Source organism: Crinia signifera, chromosome 5, assembly GCF_055691185.1.
Source record: "Crinia signifera chromosome 5, ASM5569118v1, whole genome shotgun sequence".
NCBI lineage: Eukaryota > Metazoa > Chordata > Amphibia > Anura > Myobatrachidae > Crinia > Crinia signifera.
In genome coordinates, this window is record NC_139221.1 from 333806979 (window position 1) to 333829137 (window position 22159).

At 46.9% G+C, this 22159-nt stretch overlaps 1 protein-coding gene across 1 annotated transcript in view; it reads right to left on the bottom strand.

Annotated features, from left to right (window-relative positions):
• MAPK15 (mitogen-activated protein kinase 15) overlaps positions 1–22159 on the bottom strand; it is a 124990-nt gene that overhangs the window by 75966 nt on the left and 26865 nt on the right. The window contains 5 exon segments of the mRNA XM_083145064.1: positions 14559–14698; positions 15217–15256; positions 15259–15379; positions 15463–15501; positions 15503–15594. Of these exon segments, the coding sequence (XP_083001190.1) occupies positions 14559–14698; positions 15217–15256; positions 15259–15379; positions 15463–15501; positions 15503–15594 (432 nt within the window).

The window sequence follows — 22159 nt, forward strand, 5'->3', positions numbered from 1 at the left end:
TGACAAGTTCTGGGCCTTTACAGTAACGTGAAGCGTCTGCAGTGTATTACGTAAGGTACGCACACACGTGCTTACGTTAGGAAATTTTCGCATCTTTGTATGTAATTTACGGATTTAGTGCGGGATTCATTTTGCATCTTCGTACATAACTTACGGACTTATTACGGGATTGATTTTGCATTTCTGCGCAATTACTGCGTTTAGCGAAACCCGATTGCAACCTTACAAATACACTATAGAACATGTGTGTGGCCGATCCATCGGCGGCCTGTGAACAGGACTGAACAAAGACACGTACATACGTGTCTGTTCGCAGGTACTGCACACGCAGCACACATAGGAGCCCAGAGGTGGCTGGTATTAGTCACAAGCTCTATTTAACAGTATATTAACATACTGGTGATAAAGCGGTAATTAATACAAATACGATATAGGTACTCTTTACCTAGCACGGCGGGCATCGCGGCCATCAAATGCACTAAAAAACGGGTGCGACGCGATGCCCGCGATTTCCCATAGGGAACAATGTTAAAAGTGTGATTGGACGCGATTTTACTGTTCAATGCCCGCGATTTTTCCATAGGAAACAATGTTAAATGGGCCACAGAGCCCTAATAGTCCCCCTGAAGTCTGAAATGGCCCCCACAATTGTTAACGCCACCCCACGATCAACGTGAACCTGAAGCGTGGCGAGCGCAGCGAGCCCGCGAGGGGCGGCGGTACGCGTCCTCCGACCCTTTCATACCCCCACTATCCACGTCGGCGTGGAGTTGAGAATAGAATAGTGTGGCGAGCACAGCGAGCCCCGCGAGGGGGCGCGGATACCTTCACAGGTAAACGCGTCCCTTTGCGGGCTTCACAGGTATCCGCTGCGCTCGCCACGCTTCGGGTTCGGTGGCTCGCCACACTATTCTATTCTCAACTCCACGCCGACATGGATAGTGGGGGTATGAAAAGGTCGGAGGACGCGTACCGCTGTGCTCGCCACGCTTCGGGTTCACGTTGATCGTGGGGTGGCGTTAACAATTGTGGGGGCCATTTCAGACTTCAGGGGGACTATTAGGGCTCTGTGGCCCATTTAACATTGTTTCCTATGGAAAAATCGCGGGCATTGAGGCATTGAACAGTAAAATCGCGTCCAATCACACTTTTAACATTGATCCCTATGGGAAATCGCGGGCATCGCGTCGCACCCGTTTTTTTTGTGCATGCGATGGCCGCGATGCCCGCGATTTTTTACCCCCGATGACCGCGATGGACATCGTGGGCGCCGTGCTAGGTAAAGAGTACCACGGTATATTCTTTTCGGTTTATTTTTCTCTCTAAAAACAAGCAATTCAAGCATTGTTTTAATAGATTCCTATAGCCATAAAGAAGGGGTTTATACTCGCATAAGTATCTGGTGAAAAACTACCAACCAGGGAAAGTTTTCTGTTCAGCAATATTTCAGTTTTGTGTAAGGCCCAGGTGAAAATAGCACCCAGTGTGAAAATCATTGGGTGAACGGGTGCATGACGGTGTGACCCATAGCACTATAGAAAGAAGTGAAAGTGTGTGTTGAATTAGGACATATAGGTGGTGCGTGACGACGTACCCATAGGAACTGCCCCTTTCATAGGTCCGCCTATTTGAATCTATCGAAAGGGTACAGTGAAATCAGAACCCAGTGATCTGCTTAGCTCCTTATTTAAATATACCAGTTTTGAAGGATACAGGAAAAACAAGTTTTTTTGTGTTCTGCGAAATTTGGCCGCACCGCTGCAAGTCGTGATAGCGATGCGTCGCTAGCCGAAAGACAGTGGTGATTGAGTCCTCGTAGATTGAGCTTCACGCTTAGTTGCGGAAAAGTGCCACGCTACGGAGAAGGAGTGTTTGGGTGCACCTCAGAGAAACCACCCACCAGCCTCTGCTAGCGGTGAACTACTAATTCCTATAAACCAAATTGAGACAATGGGAAATAGTGGCTCACACAGGGAGGTTGTGCTACGTAGGGAAGAGTTACGCCGGCCCAAAGGATCGGCGGCATTCATAATGAGCATGAAGTATGGTGAACCAGCAGTTGTTTACCTAAATAAGTGGAAGGAGATGACCAAGGGCAGCCTGTTAGAATTTCCTGTTAGAAGTGTTGGTAGTTTTGATCCAGAAATCTTATCTGCAGTTAAAGATAAAATATGTTTACTCTCTTCACGTAGAAAAAGAGTGAAACACCTTGAAATACTTAACTTGTGGCAGAAGGAAGGTCAGAATCAAAAGGGGAACTGGATGTTCAGCAGCTGCAGATACAATCAGCCTTAGGAATGCAACTGCACCTCCCCCTCCATATGTGCCAGAGGGGGCAAGGGCCGTCAAACAGGAAATGACAATGCACATGTAACTAACTTGTACCCTGTTTTATCCCGATACAAGGAAACCACAGAGGAAAATGATATGTTGTTGAGGTCAGCCATCTCCCATGCAATTAACATGCATGAAGGGAAGGCTGAATCAGCTCCAGCCCAGGAAAAGGAGATGGCTCATGTTAACAGCACAGTTGTAGACACAGGTAAGAAAGCACCACACAGTACAGAGACAATTGTCTCTATACCAGGACCCAGCAATGCTGACGTGGGGCAAACATACCCTGTACGCACACTGGAGGTTCCTTATGGTAAGGCAGACAAAGAGGGAGTGATACCTACAAGGAAAATATCCATGCTAAATCCATGGACACGGTTAGAACTGCGGTCCATCATTTCGGATTTCCCTGATCCTAGGAAAGATCTGGCACTATGTCAGAAATTTGTAAAGGATCTGGGAAATTCTGATGAACCCACCAATAAGGATTGGAGAATCCTCCCAACCCACATAGACATCCAGAAATGTATTCAGGATAGCGGGTTGAATGTTGAGAAGGAAATAAATGATGGGATCAACCAGGAAAATATACGCCTAATCAACTTACAGTTGGGGGTATATTTCCTACTGCAGTGGAATATAGATATTCACCATCAAACAAAAGGATGGTGAGTCCGCTAGCGAATATTTCAACCGAGCTTTGCAAATGGTATCAAAACACACTGGTGTCTCCCACCTGAGGGAGATGGTTGTCTCTGTACTGGTGGAAGGGCTTAGAGAAAACCTGAAAATCAGGGTCCAGACATCTTTCCCCAATTGGCGGGGAATGACAGTAGATGCCCTAAGGGAATCGGCGGTAGACCATGACAGAAACATACAGAGAAACCGAGAGAGACAAACAGAAAAGTTGATGGCTGTTAGCATCCAAGCTTTTAGTAACGCCCCAGCCAAGACCACGCATCACACAATCACCAGAGATACAGGAAAAAGGGCAATAGTATGTTACAACTGTAATAGGGAGGGACATTTTTCCAAAAACTGCAGGTCAGGAAACCACAGGAGATACAATACACATAGAAGGGACTGTGAGCCTCACCAGGGTGAGACACGTAGATACCCAACACCAAGACATTGGGAGGAGACAGACAGGTCACGCAACATGCCTCCACCCCATTTATTGGCTGACTCAGTGCTAAGGGCAACACAGTCGCGACAATAGGAAACAGGTCATACCTGTATCCTACAGCCAGTTAGATTAACACAACACCTTAGAGAAGAACCTCAGGTAAAAGTAGATATAGCTGGTGTAAGACAAACCTTTTTGGTTGATACAGGGGCGGCCAGATCTGTTCTCAACACTCCTCTAAATTTGGGTTTCACTGATCAATCGGTAGCAGCAATTGGGGTAACAGGAAAAGTGTATTCTTGTGGGAAAGGGGATTTGGGATGGTGAGAGTGGAACCGCACTGATAGGTGGTGAGCGACCACTGTTGAAATTATGAGATTGAGGTATGATAGATTGGTCTATGAAAACTGACACTAACCTTATATTAAGGTATATGGGTCCTGTGCACTGTCTAGGAAAATTGCCTCTGAGTGCCTTTTTAATGGACTGTCAGTGGTGCACCCCAGAGTATAAATATAGTATTTATGGTTTTCCAAGAGAGTAGGAGAGAGAGAAAAAGAACTCTGGGTGGGGGCACCCTTAAATCAAGGACCCATATTTGCTAGATCTGCAGTATTAAAATTACAATTTTTATTGGTATACTCTAAAAATAATGGTGTGTCTGGTCCTTTAAATAAAAATGTGTGCGCTTTAGAAATATAATAGTATTGGTAGGCTGGTATTGCCTTATATATGCAGGCAAGGAAAGACAGCTGGTCAGAGTGTGATCCTCATACAACCCAATTTGTACCAGTGTCAAGGTAGAAATAACAGTGGTAAATAATCATGGGTCACGTATTTAGTATAAAATCTGTATAAGGCAATACCAGCCTACCAATACTATTATATTTCTAAAGCGCTTACACATTTTTATTTAAAGGACCAGACAAACCATTATTTTATATACCAATAAAAAATTTAATTTTAATACTGCAGATCTAGCAAATATTGGTCCTTGATTTAAGGGTGCCCCCACCCAGAGTTCTTTTTCTCTCTCTCCTCCTCTCTTGGAAAACCATAGTAACAGGAAAAGTGCAACATTACCCATTGACGAAACCAGCAGAGGTTACAATCGGGCCTCTGCATACCAAACATTCTTTCATGGCTGCAGCGGCTCCGACGAACCGCCTGGGTAGAGACTTATGATGTAAGATGGGATGTGTCATCTACTGCACCCCTGATGGGGTATTTCTGGATACTCCTAAAAACCTTGCACCCGAAGTGCAAGATTTGCTGGACACTCCTCAGAGGTTAATGTTGCATTCAACTGTTATAGATTCAAATCCATCTAGGGTAGCTGAAATTACAGCTCAAATACCGAGTTCCCTTTGGACTAAAGATGGACAGGATGCTGGGTTAATGGCAAACGTAGCTCCAGTAGAAATCCATTTAAAAGAAGGCAGGATAGCCCCAAAAATACCACAATACCCTTTAAAACCGGAAGTCGACCTAGGTGTGTACCCTGTGATTCAACGATTTCTCCAACAAGAAATCCTAGTTCGAACCTCTAGCACGGCCAATAGTCCCATCTTCCCCGTGAAGAAGAGTGGAGGGAGGGGCTACAGACTAGTGCAGGATCTAAGAGGGGTAAACAAAGTAGTTGAGAGCCAATTCCCCGTAGTGCCAAACCCAGCTGTCATCCGGATACAAATCCCACCTCATTGTACGAATTTCACTGTCATTGACATATGTTCTGCTTTCTTCTCTGTCCCTTTGCACCCTGACAGCCAATACCTCTTTGCCTTCACCTGCAGAGGAGTACAGTACACCTGGACCAGACTCCCTGAGGGATTCATAGACAGCCCTAGCATCTTCTCCCAAGCCTTGCATGAATGTTTACAATCCTTCCAACCCTTGAGTGGTTCAATACTGATACAATATGTTGATGACTTATTGTTGTGTTCTGAGTCACTGGAGTCATCAGTGGCTGACACTCGACAGCTGCTGATGCATCTCTCAGAGACTGGACATAAAGTATCGAAGGATAAATTACAATTATGCCAGACCAGGGTTAAGTATCTGGGCCACTGTCTTACCCAAGGGACACCTCACTGACGACCGAATCTAAGCAATTCAAAATATGGTAATGCCGCAGACCCAGCATCAGATCCGTACATTCCTAGGCATGTGTGGATACTGTCGCAATTGGATCCCAGGATTTTCTATTCTGGCATTACCACTACAAGAAATGGTTTCCTCCACGAAGCCAGATCGGGTCTCTCATACTGAGGAATCTGAGCTGGCCTTCGAGGAATTAAAAGGTGAGCCTAACAAAGGCTCCAGCACTGGGAATGCCAGATTACGGGATACCCTTTGAATTGTACGGTACAGAATCAGCTGGGTGTGCGGCAGGAGTACTTACCCAAAAACATGGTGATGCCATCTGACCAGTAGTGTACTACAGTGGCCAATTGGACACAGTAGCATGCTCACTCCCAACTTGTTTACGAAGCGTAGCTGCAATAGCACAACTAGTAAACAAGAGTGAGGATATGGTGTTAGGACACAATTTAACTGTTCATGCTCCCCATGCTGTTTCTGCTCTCCTAAACTCGACATGTGTCCTCAGCACGGTTCACCAAATGGGAACTGGCGCTGATGGCCCCAGTAAATATGACCATAAAGCGATGCAATACATTAAACCCAGCCACATTCCTACCTCATGTGCCCTCCAAGGCACAAAGGGTGGGGGTTGATGGGAATGTTGCTGAAAATGGTAAGGCAAAGTTTGGTGAAAGTTAAGACAAACATGATTGCATGACCTACCTGAATCAGACCTTTACAGCACGTTCTGACATAAGCGACAGCCCATTAAGTGAGGTAGACATAACCTTATTCACTGATGGGAGCTGTCATAGACAAACGGAGACGGGAGAGCTGTGCACAGGCTACGCGGTAGTAGATGGAGAAGGTATTGTGGAAGCTGAACCCCTTGGACCACCTCACTCTGCACAAGTAGCGGAACTGGTGGCACTGACCAGAGCATGTGAGCTGGCCAAAGGGAAATCAGTTAACATATATACCGACTCCAGATATGCTTTTGGAGTAGTGCATGATTTTGGGGCCCTATGGCGCCTCAGAAATTTCATGACGACAGCTGGCACACCAGTGGCGCATGCGACATATCAGAAAACTCCTGGGAGCTATCCAGATTCCAGACAGAGTGGCTGTTATCAAGTGCAAAGCCCACACATCAGAGAAGGATCCGGTGTCTCTTGGTAACAGCCGCGCTGATGAGGCAGCGAAAAGGGCCGCATGCCCTGTAAATATCTCTACTTCCCTTACAAATCTTTGCACACTGAACATGGTATCCACATCAAAACTGATAGACATGCAGAATTTGTGTTCCCCACAGGAGAGGGCAGTATGGAAGTCGAAGGGATGTGGCCAAGAGTTCACCGGACTCTGGAGAGATGGACACGGAAAACCAGTGGCCCCCCAGGGCATACCTTCCTAGTCTAGTCGAGGCGGCTCATTGGCTGACACATCTCGGGAAGGAAGGTTTGTGCAAGCTGGGGAAGGCCTACTGGTGTGCACCAGGGTTCGCTTCTTAAGCAGGTAGAGTGGCAATGTCATGCCTCACCTGTTTGAGGAAGAACATTGGGAAAGCCATCCCAACAGAGCCATCCCACATCCCTCCTACAGAAGGCCCTTTCCAGGTAATACAAATCGATTTCATACAGTTACCACCCTGTAGAAATTTTAAGTATGTGTTAGTATGTGTTGACATGTTTTCCAGTTGGGTGGAGGCTTTCCCTGCTGCCTCCAACACTGCTACTTTCACAGCTACGAAAATATGCCAAGAGTTTGTCTGCAGATATGGTATCCCAAAGGTTATCGAAAGTGACAGAGGCACTTATTTCACAGGAGAAGTTTTCCAAATCATGTGTAAACTCCTGGGAATTAATAGTAAACTTCATACTCCATATCGACCCCAAGCAAGCGCCAAAGTTGAGAGAATGAATGGTACTATTAAGAATAAATTGGGTAAAGTTATGGCCGAAACAGGGTTATTATGGCCAGAGGCACTGCCCATTGTGCTGTATAGCATTAGAACCACTCCCAGGGCTCCGCTTAACCTGTCCCCCTTCGAGATATTGTTTGGCCGGCAGCTGCACGTCATGATAGACCCACAAGATGATCTAAAATGTAACAATATATCCTGAAACTAAACAAACAGCTGAGGAAACAGCAAAAGGAATTGAACTTGTTGACACCTGACATGCCTGTTGAGAACTGTCATAATCTTAAACCAGGAGACTTTGTTATGATCCGCAATTTTTTACGCTCAGGTTGTTTGATAGACCATTGGGAAGGACCTTACCAAGAGTTGTTGACCAGCACTACATCAATAAAAGTCGCAGAGAGAGAGAGACTTGGATACATTCGTCCCACTGCAAGAAAGCCATAAACCCGGAAGTCCCTTGTGTACAGAGCGAAAGAGAAGAAATATCGCTAGAGGCATTGTTCCGGGAGGACTGAAAAGCAGCCAAGGTCAAGCAACCTGTACGAGCTAAGTAAAGGACAAAGCAATAAAAGACCCCTGGTAAAGAAGATGGAAGGACTACAAGCAACAGGTTCATGGTTCTATTTTTGTTCCCTTGTTTTCTTTTTCTTTTCCCACCCAAGAACATTCTGTGGCTGCCAAATCCTAGAGCGAATGGAGGGGAGCTCTGAAAGTGTACTAATCAACCCAGATCAGGGTGAGGTAGAATCCCTAAGTAAGCCTGATACTTTACCCATAACCGGAGATGGTAAGAGGTATGAGGGAAACGTAGTTCAAGGGCAATGTGATGAGTTATTGTCTGGTGAATACTGTGTTTGTAGATATTGTCAACCAAAAATGGAAGAAGAATGCATCCATAGATGTCAGTCGATGGGTAAGGTGACAATGAGCCAACATCCTTTGAGTGATTACCACTCATTAGTAGGTAAGGTCTTAAACGAAACAGAATGCTGGGTGTGTTCGCAAGCATTACACAAAAGGAGTAGTGTAGGCCTAGTCCTATATCCGTTAAAGATATCAGAAATAAGTGTTTTAAATAAAAGGGAGGCCACTGGATAATAAATACCTGTATACCAGGTCCCCTAGCCTTAGACTGCACCCATACCAGGTGGATAAGTCCCTGGTGTGTATGAACTTCTCTAGTTCCAGACAGATTGGTACTTGGGAAGTGACATGGTACAACCAGACAATAACTTACTACCAGCGCCCAGATGGAGAGCCTATTGATAAGGAATTGCTGTTGAAAATCCGCACCAGTGGAAGACATTATAAAATATATTTATACTGTAAAGAAAGACAAAATGATGGCTGGCAGGTTATTGTGATATAACCCTACAGCCAGAAACTTGTGAAGAACAGGTCAGGGAGCAGGGGACGGGAATATTTTTATGGATAATGTGCGATAAAATTATGAAATATTCTGTCCCGTATTTTCACCCTGATGATGTTTATTATATTTGTGGTAGAAGGGCATACAAATGGCTCTCCATGAACTACGTTGGAATCTGTTATTTAGATAGAGTGTTGCCCGAAGTAATGACCCTTACCCATGATGAAATGGTAAGCATACACCAAGATATACCTCTCCTCCTTACACTCACACTCATTATGACCATATCCACAAGAGGGATTTAACAATCAGAAAGGAACCCCTAGCCTCTGAATTGATACACGAATCATTCGGTATCCAACTCGTCATTGCATTAGACATTACCCATACCGCCAGGGGAGTCATAAATTTTAAGTATATTCAAGCATTAGCAGGCTTGATAGACAACATTACAGAGATTTACGATGACACTTTAAGATATACTGGAAGAGAGTTGCAAACATATAAAAGAGAGCTAGTTCAACATCGGATGGTATTGAACTATCTGACAGCCATGACAGGAGGATATTGTGTCACCCTCTCCACACAGTTTGGGGTAAAGTGTTGCACGTATATTACTAACAATACTGAAGACCCAGAAGAAATCATCGATCAACGGATGGATGAGATTCTTCAGCTTAAATGGGAGTTCAGGAGGGAGCACAATATCAGCCTGGCAGAAGTAGGTGACAAGGTCAGCGGATGGACCTCCTGGTTGAACCCAATTCATTGGTTCTCTGGGTTAGGAGAATGGGCACAAGGAATCATAGTCAGTATCCGAAAACTACTCCTCTGTATCGGTGGTGCCATCATAGTCTTTGTATTATTGTTCAAATGTGTTAAAACATTGATCTGGGAAAAACCCAAACATACTGAAATCATGAGTGTAAGAACGAGGGATTCAGAGGAAGACAAGGGTTTGGTATATGACCCTAGGATTGAAACCATCACCCATTAAAGGATACCATGTCTGAAAAATTGTATATAAATGTAACCTCCCCTGTTTTTAATTTTATCCCAAACCTGTACATTATTCTTCGTCACCCCGAGTAAATTGTTCGATAAATGTGGCCCCTCGTTTATCCATAATCCAGGATTGGCCGAGCGCAGATGGTTTACTCCCCTTTTATGTTTAATTCAAAGATCCCAAATTGTTTTGTTAAGATTATGAATTTCTGTTATGTTTTAGGAAAAATTTTGAACTGTGACAGTTTTATATTTACTGTCAAATGGTGGGCTGTTAAAGTCGTATTGCATACACACCATTTTAGAATGGTATGGCCGCCATTTTGGTTCGCAGCGTTGTGCAAATAAAGTATAAATACCCAAGTTCTGTGTAGCGAAGCGAACCTTGAGCGCAGCCATACTAATACACATAAATTCATATCCCACACTTACATGCAATAAAATATAGTTAAATGTAGGTTTAGTGCACAACACATAGTTTAACCAATAATACACGACTGTTTCTGTACATGTTTAGTATCTTTATGTTCCGTGTCCCATGCGCAGCACTCCGGTCGTAGCGAACAGTTCGCAAGTCCTAATGTCTGATAATTACGGACAAAATCCATAATCCATGTACTTTTTCCATATGAACAGAGGAAGACAAAGGATCAAGTTGTAACCGGTTCTTGTAGTTGATTTACGACCCCTATGACGATGCCAACAGACAAAGGACACCAAAGTACACTCCCTCTGCACCAATCCACTTTAAGTGCATTCCTTTGCTCCAATCCTTGAGGACATGACTTTTGAACCCTTGACCAATGGAAACTACCTTTGACCCCTCTTTGTGTGGACACTATAAAAGTAGCGATCCCTGAGCTGGCTCGTTCACTTCTCCACTGCTTCTTTCCCCCCTCCATCCTGACCGGGCTAAGTTCTATTTGAAAAATATCAACCTGAGTTGATTAGGAGCGCTTGGCACCAGCCGCCCTCTCAATCAATTAGCTGCTGCTAAAAAGGAGTAGTCAGCTCCTTCACAAAGAAAAAGGAAAAGAGATGGAAGCAGCGCAAAATAAATTAGTTAATTTGTTGACTACAAGTGAATCAATGTATAAAAATAACAATTTTAATGGCACAAAATATACATTTAATATAGAATAAAAAATTATAATAAAATCAACAATAGTAGTAGTAAGATAAAAACAAGAAATGTGGAATAATGCCTTAGCACATGTTATAAGACCTGCACTGGACCGGGCGTGAGTCCTTTATGAGAAGTCCTTGGGGGAACCAAGTGGATTTTGGAGGCCGCTGGAGATGTAAGTTCTCCCGGTAAGAACTTACTTTCCAACTTGGATACAAAAATACCGCAAACATCGTCGAGGTTGTTCCACCGTGTGGGTATTCTTTGCCCTAAATCCAACAAGGACGTCCACCTCCAGCGGCCTCCAAAATCCACTTGGTTCCCCCAAGGACTTCTTATGAAGGACTCACGCCCGGTCCAGTGCAGGTCTTATACACATTTCTTGTTTTTATCTTACTACTACTATTGTTGATTTTATTATCATTTTTTATTCTATATCCGGATAAATGTATATTTTGTGCCATTAAAATTGTTATTTTTATACATTGATTCACTTGTAGTAAACCAATTAACTAATTTATTTAGCGCTGCTTCCATCTTTTTTCCTAAGTTCTATTTGAACCTAGCGAGCTCGACCGGACTGCGCTGCGCATTTTGAGGAGACGGTAAACGGTTGCATTCCTTTTTGTTTACTTCTATTGTTATGGCTGATTGTATTCTGTATCTGTTTCTTTTCCCCTAGTAGTGTAAAGCCTATTTAGTATTGTTAAACCAACTGTATCCTGTATTATACTGTGTTCTTCTTTCTGTACCCCCCTGCTGTCCGCTAGGGACTAAATACATTATTTGGAGACTCTATCTCCTTACTTTTGAGTTAAACCCTTGCCTTGACTCTTATTCGCATTTAGTGACAAAGGTGTAATACGGACATTGTCCTTAAAGGTGTACGCAGTGTGGGTACTAAGTACTGCGAAAGGATACTAAATTATAAGTATTGGTCTAACGTGTATTATACACGAGAAAGGTTCGCTACGCTGCGTTATGTTTTGTTCGCACGTAGCTAGGAGTAAAAGGTATTAGTTTACGGACATAGTACGTAAACTGCGCACTTCACTTATTGTCCATCTGGTTATATTTATATCGGTATTGATACAGGTTAGATGGAGACAGGTGCGGGGTTATGGGAGCACTGGGGTTACTGGGAGGAGACTTTCCGCCAGGTCCGGCATACAGTGTAACATTAGTGACAGGTTAGATGGAGACAGGTGCGGGGTTATGGGAGCAATGGGGTTACTGGGAGGAGACTTTCCGTCAGGTCCGGCATTCAGTGTAACATTAATGACAGGTTAGATGGAGACAGGTGCGGGGTTATGGGAGCACTGGGGTTACTGGGAGGAGACTTTCCGTCAGGTCCAGCATTCAATGTAACATTAGTGACAGGTTAGATGGAGACAGGTGCGGGGTTATGGGAGCACTGGGGTTACTGGGAGGAGACTTTCCGCCAGGTCCGGCATACAGTGTAACATTAGTGACAGGTTAAATGGAGACAGGTGGGGGGTTAAGGGAGTACTGGGGTTACTGGGAGGAGACTTTCCGCCAGGTCCGGCATACAGTGTAACATTAGTGACAGGTTAGATGGAGACAGGTGCGGGGTTACGGGAGCACTGGGGTTACTGGGAGGAGACTTTCCGTCAGGTCCGGCATTCAGTTTAACATTAGTGACAGGTTAGATGGAGACAGGTGCGGGGTTACGGGAGCACTGGGGTTACTGGGAGGAGACTTTCCGTCAGGTCCAGCATTCAGGGTAACATTAGTGACAGGTTAGATGGAGACAGGTGCGGGGTTATGGGAGCACTGGGGTTACTGGGAGGAGACTTTCCGTCAGGTCCGGCATTCAGTTTAACATTAGTGACAGGTTAGATGGAGACAGGTGCGGGGTTACGGGAGCACTGGGGTTACTGGGAGGAGACTTTCCGCCAGGTCCGGCATTCAGGGTAACATTAATGACAGGTTAGATGGAGACAGGTGCGGGGTTATGGGAGCACTGGGGTTACTGGGAGGAGACTTTCCGTCAGGTCCGGCATTCAGTTTAACATTAGTGACAGGTTAGATGGAGACAGGTGCGGGGTTACGGGAGCACTGGGGTTACTGGGAGGAGACTTTCCGTCAGGTCCAGCATTCAGGGTAACATTAGTGACAGGTTAGATGGAGACAGGTGCGGGGTTATGGGAGCACTGGGGTTACTGGGAGGAGACTTTCCGTCAGGTCCGGCATTCAGTTTAACATTAGTGACAGGTTAGATGGAGACAGGTGCGGGGTTACGGGAGCACTGGGGTTACTGGGAGGAGACTTTCCGTCAGGTCCAGCATTCAGTGTAACATTAGTGGCAGGTTAGATGGAGACAGGTGCAGGGTTACGGGAGCACTGGGGTTACTGGGAGGAGACTTTCCGCCAGGTCCGGCATACAGTGTAACATTAGTGACAGGTTAGATGGAGACAGGTGCGGGGTTATGGGAGCACTGGGGTTACTGGGAGAAGACTTTCCGTCAGGTCCAGCATTCAGTGTAACATTAGTGACAAGTTAGATGGAGACAGGTGAAGGGTTATGGGAGCGCTGGGGTTACTGGGAGGAGACTTTCCGTCAGGTCCGGCATTCAGTGTAACATTAGTGACAGGTTAGATGGAGACAGGTGCAGGGTTATGGGAGCACTGGGGTTACTGGGCGGAGACTTTCCGTCAGGTCCGGCATTCAGTGTAACATTAGTGACAGGTTAGATGGAGACAGGTGCGGGGTTATGGGAGCACTGGGGTTACTGGGAGGAGACTTTCCGCCAGGTCCAGCATACAGTGTAACATTAGTGACAGGTTAGATGTAGACAGGCGTGGGGTTATGGGAGCACTGGGGTTACTGGGAGGAGACTTTCCGTCAGGTCCAGCATTCAGTGTAACATTAGTGACAGGTTAGATGGAGACAGGTGCGGGGTTATGGGAGCACTGGGGTTACTGGGAGGAGACTTTCCGTCAGGTCCAGCATTCAGTGTAACATTAGTGACAGGTTAGATGGAGACAGGTGCAGGGTTATGGGAGCGCTGGGGTTACTGGAAGGAGACTTCCCGCCAGGTCCAGCATACTGTACAGTGTAACATTAGTGACAGGTTAGATGGAGACAGGCGTGGGGTTAGGTGACCATGAATCTTCTCTGATCTCTTGATGACCATGAATGAGAGAAACCAATGAGCCCTGTGAGAAAGACAAAGCCTAACATTTCCCAGATCCACACTTCCAGTGTGCTGGGCAGGTTAGTGTTCCTGGAAGTGAGGAACCCTATAGAGATGAGGAACTGGGCCTACACCTCAAGCACAGGCTGGCTATAATCTCTGCACCCCATAACAGAGCCCCTGGGGAGCAAGGCTCCTATTGCTGTATTAGGCAGGCACCACACCTTCTCCTAGTCCTGTCAGCCATTGACCTGGTGTGGTAACAGCTATGACCATAGACTAAACTTCATCTCTTATTAGGCACAAAAAAAGGAATTTTATGCAACTAAAACCCAGTAAATGTTTGTTCAGATACATACAATAATCAGATTGTCCATGACAGACTTGTTCCCATCACACCAGCTCTCCTGTGACAGCCGGTAATGGCCACCTACCTTCTTGTGTGGGCACTGGGATGACGTTCATGATGCGCTCAATCTGGTTGATGGTGGAGGTGCCGGGAAAGAGGGGTTTTCCCAGGAGCATCTCCCCCAGAATACAGCCCACGCTCCACATATCTACACCCTTTGTGTACCTGGAGGGATTAGACATCTAGAGTTAGCCTCATAGCAACAAATACCAAGGACATGATATTAATGGTTAGAGAACTTGGATTGGCTGGTGTAACCAATGTGTGCTATGGTCTGTTCTGAGACTGGTACAAGCCCTTACCGTGCCGCAGTGTTGTATGAGGTCACAGTGCCATGACTGAGTGAGTTGGGACATCTGTTACCTGGGTGTAGGTATATGGCAGGTCACAATCAGCACCTGAGAGCTTACAGATCCTCTGGGAACAAGGTTCATGGCTCCTGATGCTCAAGTCTGCCCGGCGGTAGGGCAGGTAGAAGAAAGCTTAGGGTGAGGGTGCCAGGACCAGGAGGGGCCACTGTTCTTGTGTACATGGGCTGTGGCTGGAGGGGAGACCCCCTGGTTGTGATTGCTTAGCATTTGCTGTGCAGTGGATGCGCTTTGATCATACATTCCGTCTTTTCATGACTCACATTGTAACATGCCACATGATTTTTGGGGACATTTCTTAGTTCCTGCACATACCTGTGAGAGGCCAGCAGACTCTCTGGTGCTCTGTACCACGTGTGGCCACGTATTCTGTCAGGGCTGGGTTCCCAGAATCCTCCTGGATCTGATACAAGGAACGAGCCAGGCCGAAGTCACAGAGTTTCACAAGGCAGTCTGCATCCAGAAGGATATTAGATGGCTGTGAGGAGACAGAGATAACAGGTAAGTCCAGAGGGGTCCTTACACCTATCACTAGATAAAGCCTTTCTGGCATCCGCTCACCTTCTGGTCTCTGTGTATGACATTCCCAGAGTGGAGAAACCTTCGTGGCTTTCAGTAACTGGTAGAGAATGTAACGCATATGGATGTCCTTCAGTAGGTTGCCCTTCTTTATCACAGCATGAAGATCGGTTTCTGGGGAACATACATAACAGACAAGATCCATCGAGACTACACTGACAGTATGGTGGTGCCACCCTAGTAATGGCCACACTGCCCCCCCCCCCCCCCCCCCCCCACAAACACACATCATCCCGCAGACTACACTGACAGTATGGTGGTGCCACCCTAGTAATGGCCACACTGCCCCCCCCCCCCCCCACCACACACACACACTTATACCACAGACTACACTGACAGCATGGTGGTGCCACCCTAGTAATGGCCACACACACACATTATACCACAGACTAGACTGACAGTATGGTGGTGCCACCCTAGTAATGGCCACACTGCCCCCCCCCCCCCCCCCCCACACACACACACACACACACATATACCACAGACTACACTGACAGTATGGTGGTGCCACCCTAGTAATGGCCACACTGCCCCCCCCCCCCACACACACACACACACATTATACCACAGACTACACTGACAGTATGGTGGTGCCACCTAGTAATGGCCACACTGCCCCCCCCCCCCCCCCCCACACACACACACCATATACCACAGACTACACTGACAGTAAGGTGGTGCCACCCTAGTAATGGCCACACTGCCCCCCCCCCACACACACACACATCATCCCGCAGACTACACTGACAGTATTGGTGGTGCCACCTAGTAATGGCCACACTGACACACACATACACATACATGTACCACAGACTACCCTGACAGTATGGTGGTGCCACCCTAGTATGGCCCACTGCCCCGCACCCCCCCCCCACACACCACATTATACCACAGACTACACTGACAGTATGTGGTGCCACCCTAGTAATGGCCACACACACACATTATACCACAGACTAGACTGACAGTAACTTCGTGGCTTTCAGTAACTGGTAGAGAATGTAACGCATAAAGGGATTTTTGTAAGAACTTACCGTTCAAATCCCTTTCTCTGATATGGTCCTGGTGACACAGCTTCACATTGGGATGTAGGAGGGTCCGCAGGAGCCAGGCACCTATCCTAAAGCTTTTGGAGGGTAGGCTCCTCCCCTACTGCATCCCAGATTCCTCAGTACAATCTTTCAAAGCCACTGGAATACATTAACTCAGTACAAACGCCTGCACATATTATATGCACAATTTTCAAAATAACCTTTTAACCATATAACATGAAACATCATGAACCTGGCATACTTACTGAGCGTAAGGGAGGGATCGCTGTGTCACCAGGACATATCAGAGAAAGGGATTCGAACGGTAAGTTCTTACAAAAATCCCTTTTTCTCTTTCAATGGTCCTGGTGACACAGCTTCACATTGGGACGTTCCAGAGCCGGTCTTTTGGGTGGGTACGCTCAGGTCTGCAGTTCTCATCACTGCTCGCCCGAATGATGCGTCCACCGACGCGAACTCATGGAACCTATCGGATTTGGCAAAAGTATGAACAGAAGACCAAGTGGCAGCCCTGCAAACCTGCTCAAGCTGTTGCCCCATGTCGAACCGCCCAAGAGGTGGTGACTGATCTGGTGGTATGCGCATTAATTCTGGCTGGCACAGGCCTACCAACTTTAGTATATGCAAACGCTATAATAGAGCGCAACCACCTAGCAACGGTCTGCTTAGAAGCAGGCCAACCATTATTATGTACATCATACAAAACTAACAAAGTATCAGTCTTTCTGACACTTTTAACTCTGTCCACTTAAATGCGCAAGGCGCGCACAACATCCAAATTCCTCAATTTGTCCCTTTTCCTTGAACCCTCTGGGGGTTGAAACAGGCAGAACTAACTCCTGATTTAGATGAAAAGCAGAGACTACTTTTGGTAAAAATTGGGGTACTGTCCGAAGGACCGCCCTATCATCATGAAATATAAGGAAGGGAGACTTGCCCGGACAAGGCTCCCAACTCCGATACTCTTTTTGCAGACGCCACTGCCAACAAAAATACCAGTTTCCATGTAAGGAATCTAAGGTCAGCCGACCGTAATGTTCAAAAGGTGCCTTTTGAAGGCACTCCAGAACCAGAGATAAATCCCATGGTGCTACTGGTTGCTTGTATGGAGGTTTCAATCGAGACACCCCCTGCAGGAAGTTCTGTACTTCCGTTAACAATGCAATCCTTCTTTGGAAGTAAATAGACAAGGCCCGAGATCTGTACTTTGAGTGACTGAAGGCTTAAACCCGGAGGAAAGCCAACCTGCAAAACCTCCAACAATTTTGCCAATTTAAAGCGTGATGTGTATGACTTCTGTCTTTCACACCATCGAATATAGGTCTTCCAGACCCTATAGTAATTTGCAGAAGACACTGACTTTATGGCTTTAATTATTGTGTTAATCACTGCCTCTGAGAATCCTTTATTCCTCAAAATGGCAGTTTCAACAACCAGGCCGTCAAAATTAATCGAGCTGAATCCAGATGGTTGGATGATCCTTGTTTTAGAAGGTCTGACCTCAGAGGTAGACGCCACGAGTCCACAGACAATCTCTGAAGCCTCGAGTACCAGGACCTCCTTGGCCAATCTGGGGCCACTAAAATCACTGGAATTGCCTGGGCCTGTATCCTTTTCAACACTCTCTGCCAGCACTGGGACTAGCGGAAAAACATAAAGAAGATTCCCCTCCCAGGGGATAGTCATGGCATCCACTGCTTCTGCCAGTGGGTCCCTCGTCCTGGCATAAAACCTGGGCACCTGATGGTTGAATCTGGATGCCATCAGGTCCACACCCGGGGTTCCCCACTTCAAGGTAATTTGATGAAATATCTGAGGATTTAGGCTCCATTCCCCATCCTTAGCTCCACCCTGCTCAGGAAGTCTGCCTCTATATTCTCCACTCCTGGAATGAATATAGCTGATAAGGCTGGAACATACTGTTCCGCCCACAAGAGGATTATGGACACCTCCCACATGGCCAGTTTGCTGCGTGTGCCTCCCCTGGTGATTCAGATACGCCACAGCTGTGGCGTTGTCGGTCTGAATCCTTAAAGGGAGCCTCTGTAACCTGTCTCCCGTTAGAGAAATCACTTTCCACACAGCTCTCAGTTCCAAGATGTTGATCGGTAAGGCAGATTCCTCTGGAGTCCACAAGCCCTGCAGACGCAGGTCCAAGACTACTGCCCCCCCAGCCCCTGAGACTGGCGTCGGTAGTGACTACCAGCCAGCTCCAGGACTGCAGTGACCGACCCCACTGAAGGGAGTCCACGTCTGGTCCACCATTTCAGGAGGCTCGAGTTTCCGAAGACAGCACTATCTGTTCGGATTTCATGGTCTGTGTGTTTCCTGACCAAGCCGTCAAGATGTTCCACTGGAACACCCGAGAGTGGAACCTGGCAAACTGCCGCGTCTCGAAAGACGCCACCATCTTCCCCAGCAGCTTGAGGCACCTCCATACTGATGTGCTCCGAGAGCCGAGAATCTCTGGACTAAGACAACCAGATCCCTGGCCTTTGCCTCCGGTAAAAATACCCGATGTAGATGGGTAACCAGAATGACCCCCAAGATTGGAGTCTTTGTGACGGCACCAACTGAGACTTTTGTAAGTTTAAAAGCCAGCCGTGAGCCTGCAAAAAACCCGATGGCTTCTGCCAAGTGACTCTTCAACATGTCTGCTGACTCCGCTCTGAACAGCAGGTCGTCCAAATATGGGATCACCGTGATTCCCCTCAGTCGAAGCACAGCCGCCATTACAGACATTATCTTGGTGAATACCCTTGGCACTGTGGCCAGGCCGAAGGGCAACGCCTGGGATTGCAATGTGCATGGTCTCCTATCACAAACCTCAATAGAGCCTGATGTCCTGGGTGAACAAGAACATGAGGTACGTGTCCTGGACATCCATGAACGCCAAAAATTCTCCCTGGTCCAAGCTTAACAGCACTGACCGTAGAAACTCCATTTTGCAATGGTCTACCCACAAATGGATAATTAACGACTTTAAATTGATAATCGGTCTGAAAGACCCGTCTGGTATGAACACCAGAAACAGAGTGGAATAAAAGCCTATTTTTTTTTTTTTTTTTTTAACTCCGCTCTGGGGACCGGGATCACCACACCCTTCTCTAAAAGAGAAGGAGCCGCTCCCAAGGGAGCTGTACGGAGCCGAGCCCCCTTTGGTATTGGCGTGGGAATGAATCTTCTTGGAAGAAGACCTTTGAAGGGAATTCTGTAACCCTGGGTTATAATTTCTAACACCCAAGAATCCCAGTCTAACAATGCCCATGCGTCTTTGAACAGTGTCAGATGTCCCCCCATCTTGACCACCGCCGGGCAAAACCCTTGGCAGTCATGCAGAGGGTTTGTCCTCTCCTTTGTGTTTGGTTTCTTATGAAAGGAACCAAATTTAGACCTTTGGACCTTTCCCCTGAAGGGCTGCCCTCGAAAAGACGCACCTCCTCTAAGGGAGAGCCGCAAGGCCAGCCTGAAAGCAGAAAACCTTGATGTCTGCTTGGCTGCAGGGACTGGCAGGAAAGTACTTTTGCCACCTGTGGCCTGCTTAATAATATCTTCCAGTTCAGAAGCAAATAACAGCTTTCCTTTAAAAGCTAATGCCTCTAAGGCTTTTTTAGACACATTATCTGCCTCCCAAGCCTTAAGCCAGAGAACTCTCCTGGCATTTACAGACACTGTGGAAACTCTGGCAGCCATTTTGAGAGCTTCCTCTCAGACTCCAATACATGCTCTGCAGCCGCTTTTAAGCTTCTCTGCAAGCAATAACACACAAGGGTCAGCGTGTAAAATAGTGCACAAATTTCTGGCCCACACGATCATGGCCTTAGAGACCCAGGCTGAAGCAATCAGAGGGCGTATGGTGTATCCCACCCCTTCAAATATTGCCTTGAGGTTACCCTCCAGCTTTTTGTCTACGGGGTCCTTAAACGCTTCTCCCCCTTGTACTGGTAGCACAGTGGCTTTTGACAAACGTGCCACAGAAGCATCTACCACTGGGACTTTTTTCCAGAGGTCAGCATGCGCCTCAGGCATGGGGTACAGGCTTAGAAATCTTTTAGGTATCTGAAGCCTTTTATCAGGGGGTTTCCAGGCCCCTTTGCAGGGAGATATCAGTTTCTTTACGCTGTCTCATAAAAAACAACCTTTGCAGGAGTTTATCCTTCACAGACAAATTTAATGCCTGTTTAACAGCAGTAATAAAATCCTCTACCCCTGAGGCTGAGGACTCTTCAGAAACATCACCCTGATTGGTATGTCTGTGTACTCTCCTTCCTCATCCGCAGCTAACAATGGCACTGAATAAGACCTTTTAGGGGTCCCCACAGAATAACCATAAAACTTGTCCAACAAGTAATTTAAACCTGCTGATTCCCCTAGCAGTATTCTGCATGACCTGTAATAAGTCAGGATCTGTCTGGGTCCGAGGCAAGGAGCCAGAGGACTGCTGAGATATGGCAATGGTCTAGGGGAAGTTACCAGCCATCACTCTGTCCTGTCCAGTAATGCACCAAAGCATTTTCAGACCTGCCCAGGGACTTAGCCCACGCAAGCTCCGATGCACTACCCTCTGGGGTTCACTCCCCATGGGTTTCACAGCAGCGCAATAAATACATAAGCCCCCCTTATCTGCTCAGGGACAAATCTCAGTGTACAACCACTGCAAGCGCTCAATGCATTTAAGGCTCCCTCCCCCAAAGCCACAGACTGTTGCTCAGACATGATGTTCTCAATTAACACAGTCACAGCATTAAATGTACAGACATTATATACAGAACCAATATACTCAGTTCACTTAGCTTTCTGTAGTCTTCAGAATGGGGAAAGCGGTGCCCAGGAAATCCAATCACTCTGTCAGGATCTGTAAGCCAGCTCAGCTCCGCTGCAAGCGTTCCGAATGGCGCCAAAAACAGAGTGAGGGAAGGGACCAAGTCCCTGCTGCTGCGGGGTCTGTGACTTTTGGCGCCAACTACCCCCAGACAGCCGCTCGCATTGTAGGATCTCCTAGTTCCAGTATCTCCCCCTCAGCTGGGGACCACTTGGAACATGCCTGTAACACACTGCTGTCCTCTCAGATAGGAGCTCAGTGTGCAAGCTCCGCAGAAAATGGCCGCCGCCATCACGGAGCACCTGTCCCCCATGATCCCCACCTAGCGTGAAGCCGGTTTCAGATCGCTCCGGAGCCCAGGCAGCTTCTTAAAAGAAGCTGTAAGCGCTGCACAGGGAGGCCAGACAGCGTCTCCCTCGTGCACAGTGAGCTAACAGGACGCGCTTCTGTCAGCTCCTGCTGCGCTAGCAGTGTGAGGATTCACTAATGAGAATCCTCACACTGTGCCTACCTAGCTAGTGTAAAAGTTAATAAAATAATAAAAACCCTAACTAACTCTACTCCTTCGGCTGCTCCGGCAGCCCTTTAGAATAGCACCCACTCCAGTGGGCACCTAACACGAACTGGGGAATCTGGGATGCAGTAGGGGAGGAGCCTACCCTCCAAAAGCTTTAGGATAGGTGCCTGGCTCCTGCGGACCCTCCCTACATCCCAATGTGAAGCTGTGTCACCAGGACCATTGAAAGAGAAATGGATGTCCTTCAGTAGGTTGCCCTTCTTTATCACAGCATGAAGATCGGTTTCA